At 39.1% G+C, this 25,809-nt stretch overlaps 1 protein-coding gene across 1 annotated transcript; it reads right to left on the bottom strand.

Annotated features, from left to right (window-relative positions):
* Positions 1 to 253: 253 nt before the first annotated feature.
* On the bottom strand, positions 254 to 24,134 carry PTTG1IP2 (PTTG1IP family member 2). The gene is made up of 7 exons (XM_054645048.2): positions 23,911 to 24,134; positions 22,229 to 22,281; positions 19,771 to 19,879; positions 17,008 to 17,122; positions 13,442 to 13,507; positions 8,521 to 8,567; positions 254 to 1,817 (listed from the first exon to the last, which is right to left on the bottom strand). Exons 1-7 carry the CDS (start codon positions 24,023 to 24,025, stop codon positions 1,768 to 1,770), a joined length of 555 nt encoding a protein of 184 aa, XP_054501023.2. The 5' UTR covers positions 24,026 to 24,134; the 3' UTR covers positions 254 to 1,767.
* Between the last annotated feature and the right edge of the window lie 1,675 nt (positions 24,135 to 25,809).

The raw sequence follows: 25,809 nt of genomic DNA, 5'->3' as shown, positions 1-25,809 counted from the left end.
CTGTACCAAAACCAGTGATAAGTGTTATTTACTAAACCTAAGCAGATTCTTAGACACTGCAAGGAATGGCAATTTACATCCTCACCCACAGGCATGATCTAATTCCTGCCACAGACAACCAGCAAAGATGCACTTTTTTCCTTCTCCAAAGTCATACTCAGAAACTTCTTTTAAACCAAGTTAATTTAAAATGGTATGGAACAACAGAAGTAAACAGAATCATATTCAAGATGTTAAAGATTCATATTCAAGATTCAAGATGTTAAAGAGTTTATTTTAGGAATGTGGACAAAAATAACACCAACATCTTCAATACTGTACATTTGTTTAACAGATAATAAACAGCAAGGGAGATGATTTAAAGTGTGCAGAATAAACAAGAACATTAGACTGGGGGGACAGAAGAGCTCTTTGCTTGTCACATCGTACTGGTAAGCTACTAAAAGTGCTCAAGGAAACACCTCTATGAAAAGTAAGACAGGAAATAAATCACATCATGGAAATACCAAAAGAACAATAAAAGGTTAAAAAAAATACTGCCTACTTATTGTACTGGCTCTGGCAGGGACTGAGGTAACTTTCTTCATAGCAGCCCTTATGGTGCTGCTTTGCTTTGGATTTGTGGCAAGAATAGTGCTGGTAACACACGAGTGCTTTGGCTTTTGCTGAGCATTGCTTGCACAGCATCAAGGTTTCATTTCTCCCCCACTCTGCTTGCTCCAGCAACTAGGCCAGGGGGGAGCAAGAAGCTGGGAGAGGACACAGTTGGCACATCTGGCCAAAACTGACCCAAACTGATCCTATTCCAGGCTCACCAAGACAACTGGAGGGGAGGCTGGGCAGAGGTCTGCTTCTGGGAGGTGGCAATTGCCTTGGCAGAACTTGTTCCCTGTACCCTCCTGCTCCTACTGTGCCTTTATCTCAACCCTTTGCTGTTCCCATTCTCTCCTGCATCCCCCCAAGGGAGGGAGGAAGCAGCTGGGCAGTGCTTCAGCTGCTGGCCAGGGTCAGCCCTGGTAAACTGCAGGATCTGGGCAACTTTATACTATTGTTTTTTTCAATATACATTAAGTTTGCAGAAGAAAGTGCTCACACAGGCTGATGTTTCTTAAATTTAGGAACACCTAACTATGTTTGTTTCAAGATCAACTTTCCTCCAATTTTGCTAACTGTATTTGAAGTACATATTAACATTCCCACAACTGAATTTAATTATTCAAAGACAAATATGCTCCTCTCTGTCAGCCCTTACACATTACACTCTTGGAAGATGCTTTTCCAGGCAAAAGAATCTCCACCCACAAGAATATGCATGATGTATTTTTCATCAACTACTTCTGCTATGTGGAGCTGTGCTTCCATGTTGCTTTTTGTTATATATATATATAAAATCTCTATTTAGGAACATGAGAACAACTGCTTTAAGTAGCAGTTAAGACTGAATTCAAAATCACACTATTGTGACTATTAACCATCTAAGTCAAGTAATAAAATATAGATTTTAAGAAGAGGAAGGATAAACTTCAGTGAACATTTCAACAACAAAAAAACATTTATGGAAAATTAGTTCCATACATGTAGGAGATAGAAAGATGTTATTTCAGAAAGTCTTGAGCTGCTTCTAGTTTTACAACTAGGAAAAAACACTTTGGAGAGGAAAAAACACTTTGGAGAGAAAAAACCAAAAGTGAAAGAGCACAAAGGGCTAATGAAAACAAACTGTCTTCCTGGATTCTGGAGTACAGCTCTTGTGGAAGGTGCTCATCTTCATTCATTCTCAAATCTGCTGTAAGGGTTATCAGAATCCTGGAGAAGACCTGTAAAACAAAATGGGACTACAGTTATCATTTTCTTTTTACAGAAAAACTCTGAGTTACTGACTTCACTGCTATTGGTAACTGCATGTAACAAATCCAAAAGGCAATTCTTGTAATAACTGCTCTATTACCCAGACAGTCAAGTACTATAATAAACTGCAAGTGTTCTTAAGCACTCTTATTTCTCAGACAATAATAACAAATAAGTATTTAATGATTTAGCAGGGAGAGAAGATTTTTCTATGAAAAATTATTACAGAAAAACCATTACTCATCTGTGATGTATACCCCAAAAAATGCACTTGTGAGAGTCAAGTTGAAAAGAATCCAAGTATAGAGATGCGTCAAGAAGAACAGATTCCGAGTGGCCAGTTTATAAATGCAAGTGACTATAAGATCATCATCTTTTTAAAATGTAAGATGTTGCTACTTTGACTTAGTTCTACTTCAATTATACCCAACCATCTGTCACATTCAGCCACTTACAGCTTATCTGCAACAGGACAATAATCTCTAAGAAAAAATGAAGATCACTTCTTATGTGCACTAAAACCACCAGGGACCAGAACGAGAGCATCACTTAATCCAAGCTACAGTATGCTTCCCTCATGAAGATTCTTAATGACTTTATACTAGAATACTGTCACAGCAAGCACTGCAAAGCCATCCAATTATGCTGAGTGCCTGGATATGCAGAGCATCCTCTGTATAGGTTAGCTGAGCAGTCACTGTGCCACACAGAAAATAATTTCAAAGAGGCTTCAAACCACACTTTAAAGCTGGGGTAGGCAGGAGACTGAAAATAAAGGAGTCCTATAAGAGTGCAGAGGCTGACCTTATGCTATGAAAGGACAGGACACTATTGCTATCTTTTCTGCCAAGGTTTTTATACTGATGTGTAACAAGGACTCTTCCATGGCTCATTTGTCTAAGTGTGGAGACAGAGGACAGTGCAGCTGAGCAACTCCAAATCACAAATGTTCAGATTCACAATAATGAAAAAAAATATTTCTAGTCACTGCCAAACCTTGTAAGAACTCCTCTCAGTCCTTTTCACAGCATACCTCTTTCCACATGTACCTGCACACAGATATTGAACATTCACAGTTTTATCTGGAAGTCAAAACCTAATGGTGCTGGAGGCAGACTACACTATTGCCTACCTTGTACAGTTGGTGAGCTTCATTTGAACTGCCAGGTTATTTTAAGATGCCAGTCAAGCAGCACAACTGCTCAGGGCTGATTACTGTATCAGTTACTGCCACTAACTACCTGATAGGGAACAGTAAATATTTGGAATAAAGAATAAATATGACAAGTCCTATAATCACTCAAATAAACAAGATTACACGCAGTCAACTTGCAAAATGTTAATATCCAAACTATCCCTCATATATATGACCCTTACTTGTCCAAGGAGTAAGCCAGTAACATCTTTAAAGCTGCAGCCAGGTAACATGACACATAGTCTATTTACCTGGTATAATACCTTGGTATTATAGAGGTACTATCCATTTCTATAATTGTTTTTGGAAGAATAAATAAATAAACAAAAATTAAGCATTTGCTTAAAAAGAATGTGCTTAGATGATATAATTGCCAAAATAAACTACAATATTTTCAGATTTTGAAATTTATATATTTTAAGCTTCTAGAATGTGGTTACTTCTCAGATTTTAGTATTACCTTTCATGCACTTAACAAGCAGTTGTGATGTCCACTATGTCTATTCTAGCTGTCAAGTAAACTAACAAGCAATAAAAAATCCTCTCTTATCCTTGGCCTGCCATTCAACCTTCAGCCCCTTCAGGTAATATTCCTGCATTAATTTAACCCCAGCCCAAAGAGAGAAGAAACATTTATTTAATACCAGATTGTCACCACTCCCACCCTTCCTCCAGACTTGTTAATACTTTGGCAGTTAGGATATATGGCTCCTAATATATTTAGTTACATGAAACACAACTGAGTAGTCCAATTTAAAAAAAAAATTGCAGTACTCCTGTATTTCACCCCTTTGAAACACAAAACACATTTACCAAAAATCAGCATCAATACTGGAAATTACCACTATTACTACAATTACCATTGCATAAACTCCCTGCACTCATTAAGTTCCATTTAGAAATAAATGCACCTAACTTCAAGAAGCTTTCCACAAAGCAGCAAGATGTGGTACCATATTCCCTGACAAAATGAACATAGGCTGCAGACTTTTCTCTGTGGAGTCTGGCAAGTGCTTATTATATTTTTTGCTATTTCATTCAGGACACATACTCAACACTTCACAGGTCTGAAAGTAGCACAGTAAACCACTAGATACTGTTCTTTACAGCTTGAACAGCTGAAACCCAATGGATTTCAAAAGATTTTCTACATCCAGTACTGCCAATTTCAAATTAACCAGAGGATCATGTAAGAATCCTGATAAACCTTTCCTACATCATTCTGAGGAGTGAATATACTCTCCTCTTCCCCTGCCCCAAAATACTCAGCTAAAAGCCATTTTAGAAAACTAATCCTCATATTTCAAGTGAATGTGTCATTTTTACTTCTCACTCCATATGCAATTCCCAGTAGTACTTGCTTTAATTTTACTGAATTATGTTTAGGAATGAACAGATCTAATCAACACCAATCAGGAATTAATATGCCTAACTTAAAGTACTCTCACCTGTTTCATCACAAAATACTGAAACTAAATAGGCTTTAAGAACTATGGGTCAATCCAGTGTGAATATTTTTGGTTCTGACTTCAGAAATTGATCTCCCAGGAAAAAGGGACTCCAAGAGAAATGGCAAGCCCTCCTTCCAAATGAGGATAACCAGGGGTTACAATATCTGATACACTTTGCTTTCAGCCTTGCTCTCAAGCCTGCATCTAGCATTAAATTTCTTTTATCCTCATAATTTTAAGTACATCATAAGATTACATAAGAGGAGTGAGACAGCAGCTCATCACTTGCACCAACTCTTACTGAAGAAGTATCAGGCTCCAGTAAGTGGAAAAAACTATATGGAGAGACATACAAAAATAGGAGCATGACAAAAACCTTCTGTCAGCTGCCACAGCTGCCCTGCCAGTGCCACTCTGAGGAGCTGGCAGCCCATGCTAATGGGGCAGCACATCTGGTTCAGCTGAAGCTCTGCTGCTGCCTGGAACCAGACAGGAGTTGTCTCTCCACTGTTTCCTGTCTGATATGAGAGCCACTACCCAAGTTGTCATTTACCCTCAGGGGTTCAGAGAAACCAGATGTTTGCATCTTCAGGAGCCTTGTTTGCAATCAAGTCCATTGCATGTCACTGGTGAACTTGAATATTGGCACACAGGTCACTTAAAATTCTTACTTCTATTTGCCTTCATTTTGAGGTTAGTATTTGACCTACTTAGCAGTATCTATGAAACACTCAAAAATTTGAAAGGTATAGTAAAGTATCTTTCATCAGTTTATAGGAAACAATGAAGCATATTAGTAAATATGAAATGACAAAACAATGGTCAAAAGAAATTAATACCTCTTTCCAGCATATTCATTTATATTGTATACTAACTATGCATGTTCCCAGTCATTGAGATCTGACTCTCATCATGTATCAACAGTGCCCAAAAGAGAGAATTAACAACTGAAATACTTACACGAGACTGTGTATAGCTGAAAACAAAAAAACCAACCTAGTTTGCTGCATGTCTCCACCCCTTATTAAACTTTTCCTCTTTATTTCTAGACCCCCATATTAACAACTGTATTCTTAACAAATAAACTAAATAGCTTTCAGTGTTTGGCAATGTAAGGTTCTCCTGCCTTGCATTCAGAACACTAAAGGTGAAGACAAAGTATCTACTTTGAACAGAAGAAACATTTACCGTCATAAACTACTGAATATAAAAACCAAAGCCTTACATAAAATAAAAAAGAAAGGATTATATATCATTAAAATAGCTAATCAAAACCTTTGCAGAACTAAAGCAATGAAATGATAATCATTTTGCAAAAATTAAATGAAAAAAATCCACTAATACTTTGCAAAATCCTCAAATAAATAAATAATAAAGCAGCTTCTCACTAATGCTATACTGAACACACAATAGAAGCAAATGCAGCAGGAATTAAATTGTAGTTCCTTTGTGTACTACACAAGCTGCAAAGTACTCCGAATTCTACTTTAAATTTTTCCTAAGAGTCAACATATAATTTGTGTAATCATATTGCATTCATATATGTGAGCAAATGAAAAATACTATCAAATTGTGCAACAAAGAAACAATTGAAAGTGTGTACTCCTGGTTGCTAAAGCTCTCTATTGCTTCCAATGCTCCCAAAGGATTGTGGCTAGAGTGACACCTGCAGTGCATTATAAATGTGTAATTACCATTTAAATGGAGTATGGAAAGCTGGGGATGAAATGGGAAAAGGCATTCCCTTAAAGCCAACCAAATACTGAAATTTCGGGCATCATCATCTTTATCTACAGTCAGGTTAACAAAGTCATTGTCATTCTGCCACTCATCCATGCCTACTTAACTGAGAATCCTCTCTGCAGTCTGTAAGAGTGCAAAATAATCTAGTGCCTCCATAATTATTTGCAGCAATTTTTATTAGATTATGTTTAATATACTAACATCTGTATTTTCTAGACAGTAAAATATGTGACAGAAGACCCAAGTCTCACGGAATTATTCTGACCACCATTTGTCTATTATCAGAATGCAACCCTTATATTCAAAAGCAATTATATTTTCGAATTTCAAAATTTATACATATTTTGTATTTAATTTTTCCTTAGTTACATACATCCTTTAAGTATGTTATGTGAGAGTTAAATTTTTTTTAAAAACAAAAATTAACCATGAGATTCCAGGCCTTAAATTGATATATCTGATAATATAAATTAATATTTGTTTTAGCAATACAGCAAACCTGTCAATAAACTTTATATGGAAATTTGCTAATAAAATTTAAGTTTCATAGTCCAATTGCAATCTTGTGCAGGTAAGCTGCATTGCAAAACCTAAGTGAAGAAAGAAGTGAGTATGTCTGACTTCTTACAAGAAGGAACACTTTCCATTAACACAATGAATGTATGAACTTGTTTCTCATTTATTCATTGATAGTGGAGGCAAAATGACACGTAGCTCTCCTATGACTGTGGACAGTATAGCTACAAGCAATACTTGATTTATTGAATTTGATGTCTGTATTCTCAAGGCATTGCATTACACAGTTTTAAATTTCAGGGAACTCAAGTATTCCAACAAGATCCAGCAAAGCATCCCACAAAGCTCTGGAAGTAGAGCACTGAACAGACAACTGTCTTCAGTAAAATGCACGGCCATGCAGAGACAAATGAACTGGTTTCAAAGCAGAACATAACTTTCACATCCCTGAACCCCAGATATGGGAACTGCAATTCTGCACCCAGGACTGCATCTGGGCTGCATCCAGAGATGCAAAGGTCCATCTGCACTGAGTGCTGCAAGTTACTGTGAGGATACAGCCATTGCCCTAAGTGCTTCACCAGATCTTTCCCAATGATTCCAACTTGCTGAGATTTACTGTCAGGTCTCTTCTAAGGAGAAACAATCACAAAAAGCCTGTATTGTTTTATGTTGTGCTTGGATTTTGTTTGCTTTTGTCACATCTGGACTATTGTTGTCAACCACTCAAACAACTCTTGATACTGAACTGTGGTTGAGATACAGGGTTAATTTTCCTGTAAAACACCACAGAAGAACTTCCTTGACTGATGTTTAACAAAAATTACTTCCAGTTTCCACAACATTCTTTCCTCAGTAGCTCAAGCTTCACAGTGTAGTTTTCCTCCATTCCAGCAAAGGATCATTCTTTTACAAATGTTCTCCAGGCAGAGAATTCCCTACAGAGTTTGTCTGTATCACTTCTGCATCAGGCAAAGGGCAGGCTGCAGATTCATGAAGGCATTCCTAGACTCTGCCAATCAGTTTAACAAGAGGATGAAAATCAACAGCTTTGAGTGATTGTTCAGACCCCTAGAAACACCTTCTCTGACATTAGTGCAATTTGCATAATAAAAAATGCAGCAGTTTTAGCAGATCTGTCTCTGAATACACAGTACTGTTAACCCTATGAACAAATCAAATGAAAAGTGCAAGCACTGACAAGCCTACATAATAAGAGCTCCCTACACAACACAGCAGGTCCTACAGTCTTGTGATGTGATATTCTTCTACAACTGGACCACAGCTCCACTTAAAAACAAAGAAAAAAATAATTTATCCCTACATTAGGCTGCATCCTCCACCCTTCTTTTTCAAGCTTGATTTAAAAAGCTTGCTATCTACTAGTCAGTCTGTCCTCCTTCAATAGCCATGACTCCAGCAGCAAAGTTCAAGTAGGCTGATTTATCACATTCAATAACAAACAAAAAAGCCCCCAAACTCAGTCTTCTTACTTAGGAACAGACAGAACAAAACACTTATTTTAACCAATATATTTAAATGCCCATCCCAAGCACACTGTCTTCTTGACCAGTTGGACAGTTAGTGCAGGAAGAGAACAGGAGCATAAACATGCAAGAATCAGGTGTCAGAAGACAGGCATCAGCAGAAGACTGGGCTTGGTTACTTCTGCTGCTCATAAAACAGGTTATTTCTGCTGTGAATTTTAACAATCATTAGGGAAAAGGAATCAACTTAGGCAGAGTATCAAAACAAGATGATACTTACCATACTTCTTACGTATTTCATCATGCTTCATTTTTCTTTCATGTTTCCTACAAGAAATAAAGGCATCAGAAGAACATTCAGACTCTTTTGAGCTGTAAGCAAACTATAATTACATCCAAAAAGGACATCAGCATTTTTTACATTAGTACTAGTAATCACATACAATTTAAAAAAAAAAATCACACTTAGCAGTTATATATTTATTATATATATATATATTATCTTTCTATTTACACTTCATCTGTAAGTATTTACATACACTGTGTCTATAAGACTTACCACAAATTCTTATCAACATAATTTAATGTGAACATAAGATGTATGACAATAAAAAGAAACACTTTTCTAGGTAGAAGTAAAGCATCCACATATATGCACCCATTCACACTGAGGTGTTCATCTATACATAAGAAAAAAGGCACTACTCTACACTGGAACACTCCTTAATGCTTTCAAGCAGGGAGCATAATTGTAAAACTTAGCTTTGCACAGAACATACTTTGAAATACTAATTCAATTTAGTAATTCTAAAAGTGTCGCAGACATCTTTTCACTAAAAATCCTTTCTTTAGGACTTTTCCTTCTGAGAAGCTAAGAGGCCTCAAAGACAGAATGTAAACAATGGTTATCTGCTGCTGTGGAATGCAACAGGTGCACCTGTGATTGGCCCATCTTGGATGTGTATAATTAATGGCCAATCAAGGACCGAGCTATCTCAGACAGAGTCCGAGAGCTGCCTTTGTTGTCATTCTTTTCCTTTCTATTCTTAGCTTAGTTAGCATCTGGGAAAACCTGTCCTTCTTTTTCTTTTTAGTATAGTTATAATGTAATATATATATATCATAAAAAAATAAATCAAGCCTTCTCATCATGGAGTCAACATTCTCGTCTCTTCCCTCATCCAAGAACCCCTGTGAACATGGTCACACTAAAAGGATAAAAAGGTGTTTTACTATTTTGCTTAAGATGTACAGCAAGTGTAAGTGAAAACTACTGCTTTCTAAAATCCTGCATGGCATCCATGCAGAGAATAAATTAAAATCTTGTGCTAAATATAAATTGGTTTTTATGTTGTCTGACCGTAAGACTGTTTTTAAGGCTGTATCTAATATTGACAAACTTAAATTATTCACATAAACCAACTGCTGATGAGTCGATTTCTCCTTCCCTTTTGCAAAGGTGAAGGGGGGAAAAATGAAATATGTTTAAATGGAAAAAATTCCATCTTTTATCAGATAGGCTTCCTATATTACAAAGGAAGGATCTATTTTGCTTGTTTTAAAAAACAAACAAAAAACATAACTGCTTAATGAGTATGAGCCGGGATCTATGTATCTTGAGGAAAAGACATGGAATTTGGGAAAAAAAAGTTCCTCTAACAAAAATTAAAAAAAAAAAAAAAAAATGCACCCTTTGCTACCCCCTGTCAAAATTCAACCCAGTTAGACAAGTTGTGACTTCTGCCGGATTCCAATTTGCACGTATTCAGCAGAAAGCTGTTAAGCACTGACAGCTTAATTCACCAAAGATTCCATCTGCCCTATGCATATTCCACCTCCAAACAATTCCTACTGCTAATCAGACCCTGTGTGTCCTCAGAAGCAATTATCCTGCTTCCTACAGAGCTGAGGGTTGAAGTGGCCTTTTCCAGCAATTGCACTTCTGGGAAAGCATGCAGATAAAGCACAATGAGAAAAACCAAACAAGACAGACTCAAAAGCTTCCACTACTGTTTCCCAGAGACACCCATGTCCCTTACAACCCCCTGCATTATTAAGCCCAGGCAGCATTGTAAACAAAGCAACCTGGCCAAAATGCAGTAATGGAGGCTGGAGAGTCAGGGGAATGAAATTCATGTAGAAGAACAAAGTCAGGATTGAGACATTGAAGAGAAGAGAAAAAAGAGGAGACAAATGTACCCACTGAAGGTAACCTGATAACAGGATTTCTGCTTTCTGTGGTACATAACAGGAAGATATTATATGGGGCAAGGGATCTCAGGAAGAGAATAGAGAAATTCTGCTTAAAGCAGCCTTCTCCAACATAAAGCTAAATCCTTCTATTGTATAGTTTGTGAGCTCAAACCAAGTTTATTACAGGTGGTACTAATGGCATTTCTTCCTTGTTTTGCATATGCCTGTCTGAAGACTCATTGCTGCAGTTTCAGCTACTGAAACCTCAGTACTTCAGCAGCCAGTGTGAATCAGTTCTGAATTCAGAAAGCACCTGCTTAAGAAGGGGATGGTGCAAAATCAAGCTCTGTAGGCTTTAAACCTCAGAAAGGTTAGGGATACTTCCCTAGGCTACTCAAAACAAACCACCAAATATCTAATTAAGTTTGAAGGGTAAAACCATTAATATCAGTGAAGCATTCAAACTGACAGGCATCACTTCACCCACGAGTAAATCCTTGCTCAGTAAATAAGGCCTAGGTACACATCAACCCAGAGGAACCAGACACAGCTCTGAACAGGCAGTCTCTGAATCAGCCACCCAGAGTTACTGTACCACCCACATCTCACATGATGATCAGCTCAAGTCACTTCAGTCTTCTGAGTTGGTTGTTTCTTAACACTGCTGCTATTACTCCATCTTATACATGCTGAAGTCTTGGCTTCTCAATGCAAGCTGTCCCCACTGCCATAAGCTGAGGAAGTATTTTTCCCAATACTAACAATTCACATAATAATTTTCCATACTTGGTTCTTCACAAATAAACTGCCATCCTTTCCCTGGCCTCTCTCCTTGTTCTTCCTTCTATCAATTTATACTTGGCACTAGATCTTATTGCTTAGCATTTGTTTATAAACTTCTAAAACAAGTAATTATTTATAAATTATATAAATCTAACCTAAAATACAAATACCATGTATTTGAAGCAGTAAATAATTGAGTGTATAGAAAAAGACTCACTACTCAATGCTATACTTAAAAATGATTTTCCATGTTAGAGATGATGAAGTCAAATAAAGGACTAAAGCTATGCAATAAGATACCTGTTTTGAGTCCAAAATTGAACTCCAGACATCCTTCTCTTTATGCCCGTCCCTATAAGTGCAAACTCAAACCATCACCAATGATTTTCAACCCTCTCAGTAAACTGACAGCTACTTTCAGCCTTGTGTAGACAAGTAGAAAGCCAACATAATTACCCTTACTTTTCACTTTAATATGCATCTTCCAAAGAGACACTAAAGTATCCATAATTAACTGAATTTCAATGCAAACAAGTATAAAACTTAAAAAGCAGACTTTTACAGTGTACCTGAAAGACAGAAAATACTAGGTGCTGCAATCATCTTAAACCTTCCACAAAAAACATTTCCATGGAACACTATGGAACTTGGGCCTCCTTGCTTTGTTTTTACCATTCACTAATGGAATCATGAAATGAAGCTCAGGCTAGTCCTCTTCACCTTTCATTGCAAACTGATATGAACCATACACGAGCCGATTAAGCTGTATTTGAAGTAGCTGTATCCCACAGAAAAAACAAACATGTAAGATGACAAGAAAAAAACAAAGCCAGATAGACACAAGGTCAATGCTGTGCCTATTTTCCTCCCATATTTATCTGAACATTTATCTCATATTTATCTGAACATCTATTCAGCTATTTTCACAAACTATGTGAAAACTTCACAGTAGAAAGGAAGGACTACACAGTACAAGGCAGTGCTTTCCTCTGCAGGTTGCTTGTCAAAAATGGGTTGTTGAGAATATTTATTTGTTCTACAGCCTGCTAGTAGCAATTCATTCTCCAAAGGTTTTAGAGGAAGCAGGCAGTGGGTAGGGTGAGGTGCTCTAGGTGCTGGAAGTGGCTTACTCCTCGTGTTTTCCCATGACCCCCAGCCACACACACAATTGGTATGCATGTTCAGAACATGGAAACACCCCAGGGCTGCTGCTAAGCTCCTGCAATTAAAGCAGTTTCTGTTTCACAGACGAACTCCTGAGACAAGCTGGGAAAGAGGAATGCTGCTCTAAATAAGGCTGCAGGAATCATTCTGGCAAAGCAGCTGCTCCCAGTGATCTCTGTTCCTAGGCTGAATTCAAGAATGGAGTTGATATTAGCTCTAGGTTGCACCACTTGCTTGGTGTGTGCACAGCACACCTTACACTCCAGATGCATCAGACTTCCTACAGATTAACTGTACCAAGCTGATACACAAATCACAGTGGAAAGGTTACAGAACACAATCATCCCATTATGCACGTAGTCAGAAGTCTTTGCTTTATAACAAACACGGGTAAGTACCCTCTTAACTAAACAAAGCAGCATGATTAAGGATGTACATTTCATCACAAGGTACATGGTTTTGGCATACAAAAAACTGTTGATATTCCTAACTGGTTCCCTCCTCTTTAGAAAGAAACAAAAGCATTATAGGAGAAACATCTCGTTCATACTAGCACTCGGCCTACTGTGCTGTGACTAGTTATAACTGGATTAACAAGAAGAGAATTCCCCTTTCTTCTGATCCATTGCAAATATTCAGCATAACTTATCTGAGAAACTGTGTGTGAGCATACTACCTGAACTGGACACCTATTTCTTACCCTTTGATGCACATTCAAGTCTGTCACTTTCAGCTAACAAATTCAGATGTTTATGAAAACAAATTTACATCTGTTCTCTTCTTGGATAATGTTTGTCATTACCTTGCAATGATGCACAGAGCAGTCATGGTACCTGCCTCACTGAGCATCAACTTGTTTGCTCCCTGTTCATTTACAGCAATATAGCTCCTAATCAGGTTCATCAATCTCATAATAAAGCTCTGTTTGGTAAAAACCTGACACTGTCATGCCTAACATCACAATGCCTCTTTGTTTAGTACTCCATGTATTTCTTAGAAAGGCAGAATACTCCTACATCATCAGGAAGTGTATAGCTATAGATCAAGCTGTCAAGACTTACCTCTGAAGAGACTGTAGCCTTCTCTCCTCTCTCTTCCTAGCTAGCTGCTCCTCTTCTTCCTCTAGTCTGTTAGAAAAATGAGGGAAGGAAAGCATAAGAGGAGGAAAAAGCAACTTTATTGCTAATCTATCATTATTTACTACTTCATAGCCATGTAAAATTTCACAGCTGAGTAAGTTTGATTTACAAGTTTGTGAATTTATCCTTTCACATTTTATAATATCCAAATGCTCTATTCATTGCAGTAATATGCCCTTCAGCCTCCACAGAACTATTTACAGCTTCTTAGGAAGAGGATGCAGACTGTTCCAGAAGCAGGATTCCTAACTGCCCTTTTCCCCATGTGTCACACCCCATTTAAGAGTCACTGTTCTGCTTGTGCACAGTTAAGTCCATTTTTGTCCTTTGGAAGATGATTGATGCTTCATAAGCCTTTGATGCCAGAACAATTTATCTTTCCAATAACCATTACTATCCAATCTCAAGCTGCCCCCAGGAAATGAGTCTGTTCTGGAATGAGCAAGGATTTACCTGAGCATCAGCTGTGTGATTCTGGGAAATGCTGAACCTACACAGTACATCTGAGCTGTGCTTGTGCAGATATGCTCTACTGAATTCTCTGCTGCACTTTAGCTTTGTGTCCTGCCTTGCAGAAAGCTCAGTTTCACTTAACCATTAGACAGACTGTGTAAGACTTGTAGGACTCTAAAGCAAATTGTCAAACCATTTTTCTGTTAGTTCTTCCCTGACAGAATTTATGATGATTCTTCAGGATTGGTAAATGGACAACTGCCATGCTTGCTAATTAGTAATTAGTAAATGGACAACTGCTAGGTGCTAATCACCTTCCAAAAGGGAATAAAGTTCTGAAGATGTCTGAGTTGAATAATTACAATATTAATACACCTAAGCAGCATTACCACTCATCTGCAGCCACCAAGATCCAAGTTAAGCAAGAGTGACATCCAGTGGTTAATTACAGCATGTCAAACGCTTTAATATACAAAATTCAGACATATTCAGCTCTGGAAATATGAACTCAATTCCTCCATGTGCTCAAACAGTCCATATATCTCTCTCAACATTTTAGTTATTTCAATGCAAGCCAGTACTTAAAAGTCCATGCAATGTTTCAGAAACAAATTTCTTAGTTCCAGCTTTTTCCACCTAAAGAATTAAAAAAATCTTGGGGGAGCAGGAAACACATGCAACAGGTCACTTTTATTTGAAAACAATGTTAGACTCTTTTGGAAAACGAATCAATTCTCCACATCAGCATGTCCAGCATGACTAAAAGCTCCCATTCTTGGGCACCCTTCTGTAAAACTGCTTTACTGGAGACTCCATGTCTTATAATTATGCAATAATCTTCACAATTGGTGTTGCAAAATATGAAAGCATAAAATAAATCAAATGTTGATGTATGATTCAGAAAATACATTTCTTCCCTGTAATTAAACAGTATTAAGTATCTTCTGATTTCTGGACACTTGGAATGAATTGTTCTTCCAAATTCAGAAAGTTTGAGATTATACAAATAAAAGCATGGTTGATAACTGAAGTTCATGAGAGTTTAGTAGTTTCACAAATAATAGCTGTTCATGGAACTGCCAAGTACAAGGAAGCAGACCTTAAGAAGTCCAAAATCACAGGATAAAAATAAAAACTATGCACCAATATTGCTAGAATTCCTGGGGTAGGACAGACACAGATGAGCCAACTGCATTACTGATGTGGGGGATGATGCATATAAGTATTCTCTGTGTTCAAGGAAAACCTAAGTTCAGGCTTCTCAAACACTTAAAACACCACAGTTGAAGAACTCCCTAAAGAAACACTGATACTCCTGCAAAACAAGGTTACACCTTAGAGCTCAGAGGATACATCTAAAAAAGAATCAGCTAAACAGATCCAGTACTACATTTCCACAACCCTTCCTTCCTCCTATTCACAAAAAAAAAAGAAGTTTCTTTTGTGGAAAATGAGTCCCCAAAAATAAGGAAGAAGACAGCAGAAGAATTCCTGCTGAGAACCACTGGGCTTAAAGCAAATAAGGTACCACGCTTCAGTGTAATAACACATTCTGACTCCTCCTGAAATAAGCTGGACCCCAGATTGACAAGACCTTTAAATCCTCTAAGGGTCACAAGATTAAGCTTGACACCTTTGGAGTCTTGGCATAAGATGACTCTCAACTAACCCTCTAGTTTTAGAATTAGATGTTACAGTATGGATTGACAACTTAGCTACTAAAACTGAAGTCCAGCACAAATATCTCTTTTCACAGGATTCAAGCTTTATTTGCTGACATGTCAGCTACAGGGGCCTACTCAGTTGTTCTGCAGAGGATGCTGGCAGATCTTATGTAAGATCTAAACCTGTTCTTTACATCTCCAGGGCTTATCAGCACAGGTCTAAAGAGTATTCATTTTTGCACTAGGGCAGATTTGGTATACCAGCCTACCAACAGAACAGGTACACACTTCTTTCTCAGGAAAGAAAGAAAAGAATGAGGTGTTATTTACAATTATTTTCACATTTCTTTAAAGCCACAGATGTACTGTATTTCTCTGGCTTTAAGGTCAGCACTAAGCAATGTACAGTTACATAAGTTCTTTTGAAAAAAACAAAACCAAATCTCAAACAGGAGCGACTCAAAGGTATTTTAAAAAATATAGGAATCATTTCAAACCAAGAAATAAGGTTGCCATTTTACTCATACAAGAAGTACTGAAAGACAAAAAGAACAGAGCTAGCTGAAACTACACTGTCCAGAAAGCTTTAAAACTGGAGTGATAAAGGGAAGCATGTTGTGTGTCCCACTTCACACCACAGTACTGACATACCTATTTTAGCTACTCATCAACTGCTTCCCTCCTTTTAAGAATATTAGCTACTCAGAGAAGTCAGTTTAAAAAAAATTCTACAAGTTCTCCAAGATCTCAAGAACATTTAATTTTTGCAGTACTACTTTCCTTGAAAATAGGTAAATTATTCTTAGTATCTTAGACCAAAGAAGTATTATTTTACATGTAGAATATCTTTTTGAATTGGCAAAGACAGCTAATCCCTTATATACTGACTGCTGACAGATCCTAGAGCAACTTTGAAAGATGGATACCAAGTGCCATATAGGACATTGTTGCTCAGTTACTTTCTACTCACCTGGTCCATTTTTGCTGTACCATGAGCTTGCCTTGAAAGAAATTATTTACACCATTATCAGAAGAAGCAAGGATTTACTTGGTCACTGAAAGATTTCATGTCCAATGTTAATAAGACAGTGTAAAATGTAGAAATGTAAAGCAACAGCTTACCTGAAGTCAGACACATCAGTGCTGTTACCACTAGAAAAATCACTTCAGTGTCATTCCAGCATCATTTCCAGTGTCATACTACTTGTCACTAAATATCTCTTATCTTGTTGTCTTTCTCAAACAAATAAAGCAAAGTGATCAAAACTGCTTCCAAATGAAAATATTCTTAGTATACTGGAGACTAAAAATTGTGGGTAGATAGGGAAGACCAGGACCCAGTGTTGGTAGAGAAAACAAATACACGTTTACCTCCTCCTCCTGGATCGCCTTCTGCAGTAAGAGCAGTAACAGCAACAGACTGTGAGTGACACCAGAATGAGTCCAGCTACCACAGCCATAGCAATGATTAAAGCCTCAAAGTTTACTGAAAAACATGAATATATTCAACTTGTTAGACTCCATCAGTAACATTTATCTTTCTGATAACTCGTCCCTTCCTTCCCACATGCTTGTTCATCCCTATATGCAAAACACGATTCTGTTGAACTACCCCAGATGAAATGCAGTATACCACATTAAAACTTTGTTATCATGAATAATCTACACTGAATAGACATTAAGTAAAACCACATATCTCATTCTGTTACTTCCCTGCAAGTTACAAAGAAGTATACTTCATCCCATAAAGTAAAACTTTTTCAAAAGATTTGTTTTAAACAAAATTTATTTTTTTCAAAAGTATACTACTTAACTGAAGCAAAAAAGGTTTTTGGACCTATTAAAGTGAAGGAAAAGACTGTCAGTTTTCAGTCTACACTCCTGGCAACAGTACCTATTTCATCTGCTTACTATTCATGAAAACACCCAACACAACTAAGCTACTTTGTATTACACACAAGTTCTTCACTTCACTCTGATTAATAATCTGTCAACACATGAAATTCATATAAAATTGTAACTGGAAGCCAGTAATTTGTTTTTGACTTTGAAAGCTGCACTGTTCACCTTCATTTTCGGCAATGGTGAACAACATTCATCTCTTAATTTTATTTGCTAAAAGAAAAAAAAACAACATCACCACCACCTTCACAAGTTAATTAATTTTTGTGCTGTGTTTGTAGGTGACAGTCCCATATAACCCCACTGCATATTGCTGCTTGTAATTTGTAAAAAACCTATTAAGGAGATGCATATTTGAGGGTGTTTTTGTTGTTTGGGTTTGGGGGTTTTTTTCTACTTTTTTTTTACTGAGAATGTGCTCCATTATGAAGTGTTCATTCTATGTTTAAGCTACAGTCAATTTAGAAACACAAATGGCACAGAACATAGAAGCCACTTCCACAGCAGCAGTAAACTGTCAAGACCACCCTGAGTATCAGTAGAAAAGAATGTGCTTCTCTACCTGGTGTGTTTGAGAGTGTTAACTTACTTCATAGCAGCTCATTTGATGCTGGGTTTTGGATTTCTGGCTCAAACATGCTGGTAACACACCAATGTTTCAGCTGCTGCTGAACAGGCTTGAAGAGCCTGTTTTCCCAAATATTTTCCCACCTCCTCCCTGCCCCCTTCCCTCTATTCCCCCCAGTGAGGAGGGCTGGACACAGGCAAGAGAGTGAGAGAAGTCGGGGGGGGATGCAAACAGAAGGCTTGAGCCAAACTGGCCACCAGATAATGTCATGATCAGTGAAAAAATCTGAGGTAAAGGACAGGTAAGTGGAGGGCAAAACTGGCTTCCAAGGGGAGAGCCAATTCCAATGGGCACTTATTGTTTGAGGACTGGCTGAGCACGTCTGCCTAAGAGGGGTGGTAAAAAAAATTGTGTTTTTTTCTTCTCCCTCCTTTTCCTTCCCTTTTTAAACTGTCCTTATCTCAATCAAGGAGGTTTTCTGCTCTTGTTCCTTTTTCTTCCTCCATCCCACTGGGGCCATGGGAGAGAGGGAGGAAGCAAGCAGCTCTGTGAGTACTCAGATACTGGCAGGAGTCAGCCCTCCACACTTCCAGAAAAGTCTGCTAAACATTTCATAATAAAAGCCTTTACTACAACACTGCAAGCCCAGTTTTCTTAAAAGTGAGTTTTATCACTGAAATGATATTTGTATCATACCCTAAAAAACTCTAACAAAAGTTTAAACACAAATGCCTGTTCTCAGAAAACAAAGCACAAAGCCTTTCTCTAAGAACATAGAATTGATAAAGTTCACCTGTACTTTTTCATCTAGTCACTCTGCAGCAGTCATTAAGTGGCAGTGTTCAGAAACTTGCATGTTCCACTTTAACAGCAATCTTCTACTTCTGCTACCCTAAATTTAGACTGCTGCAAAATCTCTCTGCCTTAAGCATGGTAACTTTCTTCGGTCAACAGTGTCACTGATCGTTCACCCCCACTTGTTTTTGTCCTTTAGCCTCCTGGTGTCCATGCACAAACACACAGAAAGCAGCAAGTCTTTGCTCTGCTGGACTCAAGCTGTACTCTTGCTTCACACAAGAAGCTTTCCCATGCCTTAGGTGTTCTCTGTTCCAGTCTAGTCTGAATCTAGATCTGTAAACACATTAGTACAAAAACACCTCCAAATATTTCACCCTGATGGCAGCACATGCTCAGCCGTGTATTTTGTAGTAAAACATGCACAGCAAATAGAAACTGAAGAACAACTACACCATGCAGGATTACAACCCACAGTGGCACCATGCATGTTCCTTTTAAACCTCATCTACATTGCCTTTGGTACCCATCAATTTCACTGTTATTTCAGTTGTTTAAGCAAAAACAGCATTCAAGAATTTCTGTGTGACTCTATTCCTGTGGTATTGGTTCACTGCTGCCATTGGAATATTATAGAACTGTGGATCTAGACAAATCATCCAACACTTTCAGAAATTTTAAATAAAGTAAAAATGCTTTAAAGCCATTGCATCACCATACCTACACTGACTGGGGCTATGGCTCCAAATCATAACCACTGCCTCCTTGCCCTGCACCTCCAAATAAATTATAAGGAAACAGCTCTAGCAAGCTTACTTTAATCATACTCATAAATAATTCTCTACAGAAAAAGTAAAATTAGTACCTACTCCAGCAAACTCCCCATCGAGCATTTGAGAGAGAACACAATGAAGATGGTGGAAAAATACTTCTTACAGGGTAATCAATACATGTGCTGTTGGTGTAACACCAAAGGCACTGTGCAAAAGAAACAAGAAAAAGCCCAAATTATTAATCTTCAAAAACAGTTAACAATTTAGTGCACCACTACAAAGACAGTCTTCTCATGTGAATGTAATACTAGAGAAATGGAAGTGCTTTGTCTTCAACAGTCTACAGAAGTCCTCATGCAATTTCTCAGTAAAACCTAAACTGAATGGTGAATAAGAACATTTTGTACTTACAAGTAACATTAGCCTGAAAATATCTGGAAATATATTGAGGTACTCTGCATACTTGAGGGTAAAACGGCTTTGGGTTTAAAAATACTGGAATTAACAAATATAAAACACAAAATCAGACTGCTGACTGTTCAGACTGCTGAATTTTAAAACACTTCATATCTTTAAGGAATAAAAATATACCTATAATCTTACTTCAGCCTTGCATTTGTTTATCAACAGAAAGAAAATAGTAAAGAATTCTTTAAAGTCTGCAGGAGCTTTTGCTGCAAGGTAATGAATGATACAGCCTCATCCAGTCTGAGTTGCAAAGTACTCTGTGTACCTTAATTGCACATATCTGTTCACATATCTGGATATTTTTAAATTTCAAGTTTTATGTGTATTATAGATAAAATTCCAGCACAATATTTCTGCTTCTGAAGCCATCTCTAAGCATCAAGCTTAGGTTCCGGTTTTCAGCTGTTAAAATAAATACTTACTCAGAAATCATTTACCACACAACTCAAACAAGGAAATAGTTTTGAATAACAGCAATAGGAATCTCTCACAGGACATGTTTTTTTAGGATTCATTATAAAAAGAGTTCAGCCAGGAACTATGCTTTATCTAACAGTACTATCAAGAACATCTCTGCCATACATCCTCAATTACACAAAGCCTGTTATCTTGCTCTTAATAGATTACAAAACATTAAATACAAAGGAAACCATTTGTAGCAGATTCTGCTTTCTTGAAAAGCGTGGACAAAAGAAGAATATATTACTATTTTGTAGTTGGTGTACTGTACAATTTAAACATACCCATAAGGACACATCAAGAAAAAAAACTAAGAAAAGAGAATTCATTTTGCAAAAACTGTGTCCTTTTAATTATGAATGCTAGATGAAAACATGCTTTTTTTGGTTCAAATATTTAATAAGAATTAACAGTTCAAAAATAGTAACCAATAGGGGGCATAATAAAAGTCACTGTTAAAACTCTGAACATAATGTAGACCCTGTTTTGAGTAGGAAGCTAGATTAGGTGGCTCATGAGGTCTCTTCTAGTCCAAATGACTGTACACTGCTGGTGACAACTGGGAGCCCGAAAGGCCAGCTGTATCCCTCTGATACAGAGACTCCTGCATCTAACTACTGAAAATGTGTCTAACCCAAAAGGCAATATCTGACACAGCTACTGGCTGGAGCAGAGGCTGAAGTACAAGAAAATATTTCTGTTGACTCATTCTCAATGATAAAAGAATCTGACAAAACACGATCACCAATACAATTCAATTAATATTTTTCCCTTAAAGCCAAAATATGCATAAGAGAAGCAGGTAAGTTCAGATATTTCTCAGTCTTCCCTGGTGAAAAAGTTTTCCAGTAATGGAAACTTATATGCAACTTCACGACTCCTGAAATGTTTCTTTTCAGTGACATCTGAAGTTTGAATTTGAAATAATCTCTCACTTCTGCTCTGCAGGGACTAATGCCTTCTGCATGCCTATCACAATCCTTATCATAGAGCTAAAGAAGTTTTTAGCAAAGAACAGACACAAATTCTAACATTTAAATGTCTGCCTTATTGCAATCTCATTGGAAATACACTTTGCTACTAACAGTGGCTTAGCCTGGCAGTCTTCAGCACAGAGTCAGTGGAGGGACCAGCACACTCTGCCTCAGTCACAGGCACTTCTTGCAGCCTCTTTAGAGAAAGGCACTTCCAGTTAATTTGCATTAATTAGCAAATAAATGTTGTGCATTATTAGAACAACACAAGAAAAGGTGTTTTAAATGCCTGGGACTGAGTTTATTAGATGGACATTTAAGCAAGTGCTGTCCACAAAATGAGGATGAGTCTGAGGCAGCAGCAAAATCAACCTGCTCAGGTGAGCTGTAAAAGCCCTGAGCACACACTGACACTGGAAGCCTGGACTCGGTCTGTCCTCTCCAGACAAACACAGAACACCCTGAGTGAGCAAACCATGGAGCAACCCTGGCAAAGGGAAAGCACGCTGGCATCACGTGTGACAGATGGGAAGCAACACATCAGTTGATTCTATCACTTAAATAAGACACAAGCAGCCTAAGAAAGCCTAACAGTTTGATTTCATATAAAATGGAAATTCTTATCAATCAAAAAAGATGTTAAAATACCTTACCGAAACATTTTTTAGACATTCTTCACAGGACTTCTGGGAAAATGCTGAACATGCTAGAAAAACGAACAAAACCAAAATACAGAGATTATATACTTATTTTTATTCCAAAAGGTCAAGCATTTATCACAATATTTAAGCTTTTTTTTTTTCCTAATCCTAGATACAAGCAATAATTTTGACTGAAGTAATGAAATCTCAGTAATTCCATTCCAGGAGAATTGCAGCAAACAGAGATAAAACACATTTAAGTTCCACCTAAGACACAGGAAAAGATCACCAAATGGAGCATTAGTCACAACAAGTTGTCAATTTGAGGTACAGTGAGTTGCTTGTGAAACAACTATATATTTCAATGTTTTCTTCTCATAATTAACTATTAAATATTTTTGATACTAAACATTAAATGCATTTTATGTACCAGTATATTCATCTTTAATTTATATATGCATATAGAAAACCCCCTTACCAGTTAATCTAGTAACAAATTGTTACAGGTACCAATTCACAGCCTAAGTGCTGTTAAGCCCATGTACCAAAAAAAACCAACTGAAGAGAAGCAGGTTCAGATATACTCAAAAATTTTCCAACAGTTTTCAACATGGAGTACCACCATGCTTATTTAAAAAATTACTTCATTACTTTTTCAGTGTGAGATTTCAAACACCCAAACAAACATGCTTTCTGAGCATCAATTAGTAAGGCTAATTTGCTTCAAGTTAGTTGTCTCAAAAAACTGGAGGCTCCCTATTCAAGTATAAACCCTTCACTAAAGGAAATTCAACACCTCTAGCTGGGATCTAGACACACCTGTCAAGGTGCACTTGAGATACCCACATTTGACGCCAGCCAACCTGACACACACCTTTGTGGTCACATCTGTTGGCGGCAACTAAATCAGCGGAGGAGCTTCACCACCCGACTGCTAAAAGCAGCAAAGAGATAAATGATTCCAACAGAACAGAAAGGGACGGGCACCTCCGTCAGCTTCTCCTGAGCCACATTCCTTATTATCTCCCAGGGCTGAACAAACCCTGGCGACTGTGTACTCTAGGATAACCCTGCTTAAGCAAGGGAGGTTGGACCAGGAGACCACTGTGGTCCCTTCCAATCTGCTCCTGTGATTCTGTGACTGCTGTCTCCGTGCTAAGGTCAGACATCCCCAGGGCCCCGCAGGCGGGCAAACCCCAGCGCCATCAGCCCGTCCTTCGGCCGGGAGCGGGCTGCTCCTTCCCGGCCCACGGGACCCCGCCGGACACAGCACCACGGCAAGCCCCGAGCTCTCCTCATGGCGCTCCGGACACAGCACCACGGCAAGCCCCGAGCTCTCCTCATGGCGCTCCGGACACAGCACCACGGCAAGCCCCGAGCTCTCCTCATGGCGCTCCGGGGACAGCACCACGGCAAGCCCCGAGCTCTCCTCATGGCGCTCCGGGGACAGCACCACGGCAAGCCCCGAGCTCTCCTCATGGCGCTCCGGGGACAGCACTACGGCAAGCCCCGAGCTCTCCTCATGGCGCTCCGGGCGCCGCTGGGCCCCTACAGGCCTCGGGCGAGCCCGAGCCCGTGTCCGCCGCCGCGCCGCTCTGTCCGAGCGCGGACCCCGGCCAGGCCCGCCCGGGAAGGCCGCACGGCCGCACCTGGGCAGAGAAGGGAGCGACGCCGCGCCGCCCGCCCCTCCTTACCCTGCGCCGGCGACGGCGGAACCGTGGTGCGGATCTGCTCCAGCCCCGCCGCGGCGCGGCCCCACAGCAGCGCCAGGCCCTGCAGCCACAGCGGCCACCGCCGCGCCGCCTCCATGGCCGGGAGGGCACCGGACAGAACCCGCTCGCTCCGGGACCTGGCCCCGCGCAGCCGCCGCCAGTGCCGGGGGCGGAGCGGGCTCGGGGCGGAGCGGGCTCGGGCCGGGCCGCGCCTTCCTCGTTCTAGGGGCGCGGAGTGAGGGGCTGGGCTGTGGCTGCTGCTTGTCCGCAGTCACTGGAGGGCGAGATCTGACATACACAGGGCCTTCTCCTCTCCCTTCTTCGTCTGATGTGACGCCCTTATGCCTGTGAGGGCAAGGAGGTGGCGAGGATCCTGGCCCTGCCTCCTGGTTTCGTTCCTTAGTGAGGATGCCCAGCAGGCTGCCAGAGCCAACGGAGTCAAAGACATCCCCAAGCCAGGGCTGGCCAGAGAAATTAATAAAGAGATGGCAGCAAATAGAAAATTTGCTATGACCTCCCCATTTTAAAAGACTAAGGAGGTGTTGGTTATTGCATGGTGATGCGCTTCTCAGGGCCTTTGGGAAGCATTTAGCACTCTTTCAAGTGCCAGGGATATACAGAACACCCAGATAAATCTGCAAGATACAGGAACAAAAGAAAGACCCTAAATCCTCTGAGATGGCAGGGTAAGGACACACAAGATATTTTGGGCATCTAAGTGGCCTTAGCTGTGGCTAGGCACCAAATTGAGTCCTCAGTGGGCAATTAAGTGACTTGCCATGCTGTGACAGCCAACCTTGCTTTAGTTAAACAATCCTACTGCTGAACTTCATTGGCTTCTCTGACTTGTTCAGGAATTGGGAGTTTGATATTTATCAATCAACAGCTGGAGTAACGGTGTAGGTTTTGTTAGTGCTCAAAGATTCTGCTTCAAGCAGGAAGCAAAAACTCCTGCCAAGTATGGCATTGTTCGGTTAGTAGTGACTCCAGCTGCTTGTGACCTCCCTTCTCAAACACTCCTTCTCTTCTATTTGGACCATTTTTATTACTCTTGTGTAATAAGGCCATTGTTGCTATAGAAAGTACTGCAATTGGTTTGTGGACATAGGGACAGCAGATCTGGGCTGTTAGAGAGGTTTTTGTAAACATATTTCAGACTTAACAAGAAATAAAGGGAATGTTTTTCACAGTGCTTGACCTTGCCATCCTATCTGGTTTTAGACACTTTATTCACCTTACTGCACTTTAGAGATTAATCTCCCTGAAGTCCTACATGGTAAGAGATGAGTAGCTCCAGGAAAAATTCAGAGGGAATTAGGATAACTGCTAGTATCTCTGGTGGCTTAGGCCAATGTGTAAAACTGACGAGATCAAACCTAAATAAAGTGCCCTTACCTTAAATTAAGTTTCAACCTATGCATTAAAAAGTTGTTTACATTTGATTTTGTCTGTTATCTTCAGATTTTTGCCAGCAGCACTAGAATCCCTGCTTCTTGGTCGTCAGGGATATATTAGCTATAGTGTGGGATACAAGTCATATGAAGACAAAGATTTTTTTTTTACCTGAGGTTAAATATAGGGCAATATTATTATGACTTCAGTGTGCTTCAGTTGGCAGAATCCTTGAATTGCTGGGGTTGGAAGAAGCCTTTAAAGGCCATCTAGTACCACGCTGCAATGAGCAGGGACATCTGAAGACCAGGTTTTACCATATGTTAAAGCCTATAAATCTTTATGCTCTGAAAAACTTTTTTTCTTGTTTCTTGAAGTCACTTGGAACAGGCTCTTGGGATAGCAGAGAGACACAGGTGACAAAGAGTGCCAAAGATAAGGAACTGTTTACAAGTAATAATTCAATAGACTGTAGCTAGGGAGGCATAT

Source organism: Agelaius phoeniceus, chromosome 1, assembly GCF_051311805.1.
Source record: "Agelaius phoeniceus isolate bAgePho1 chromosome 1, bAgePho1.hap1, whole genome shotgun sequence".
NCBI lineage: Eukaryota > Metazoa > Chordata > Aves > Passeriformes > Icteridae > Agelaius > Agelaius phoeniceus.
Note: the sequence above shows the minus strand (reverse complement) of the source record. Positions and strands in the feature narration are given on the sequence as shown.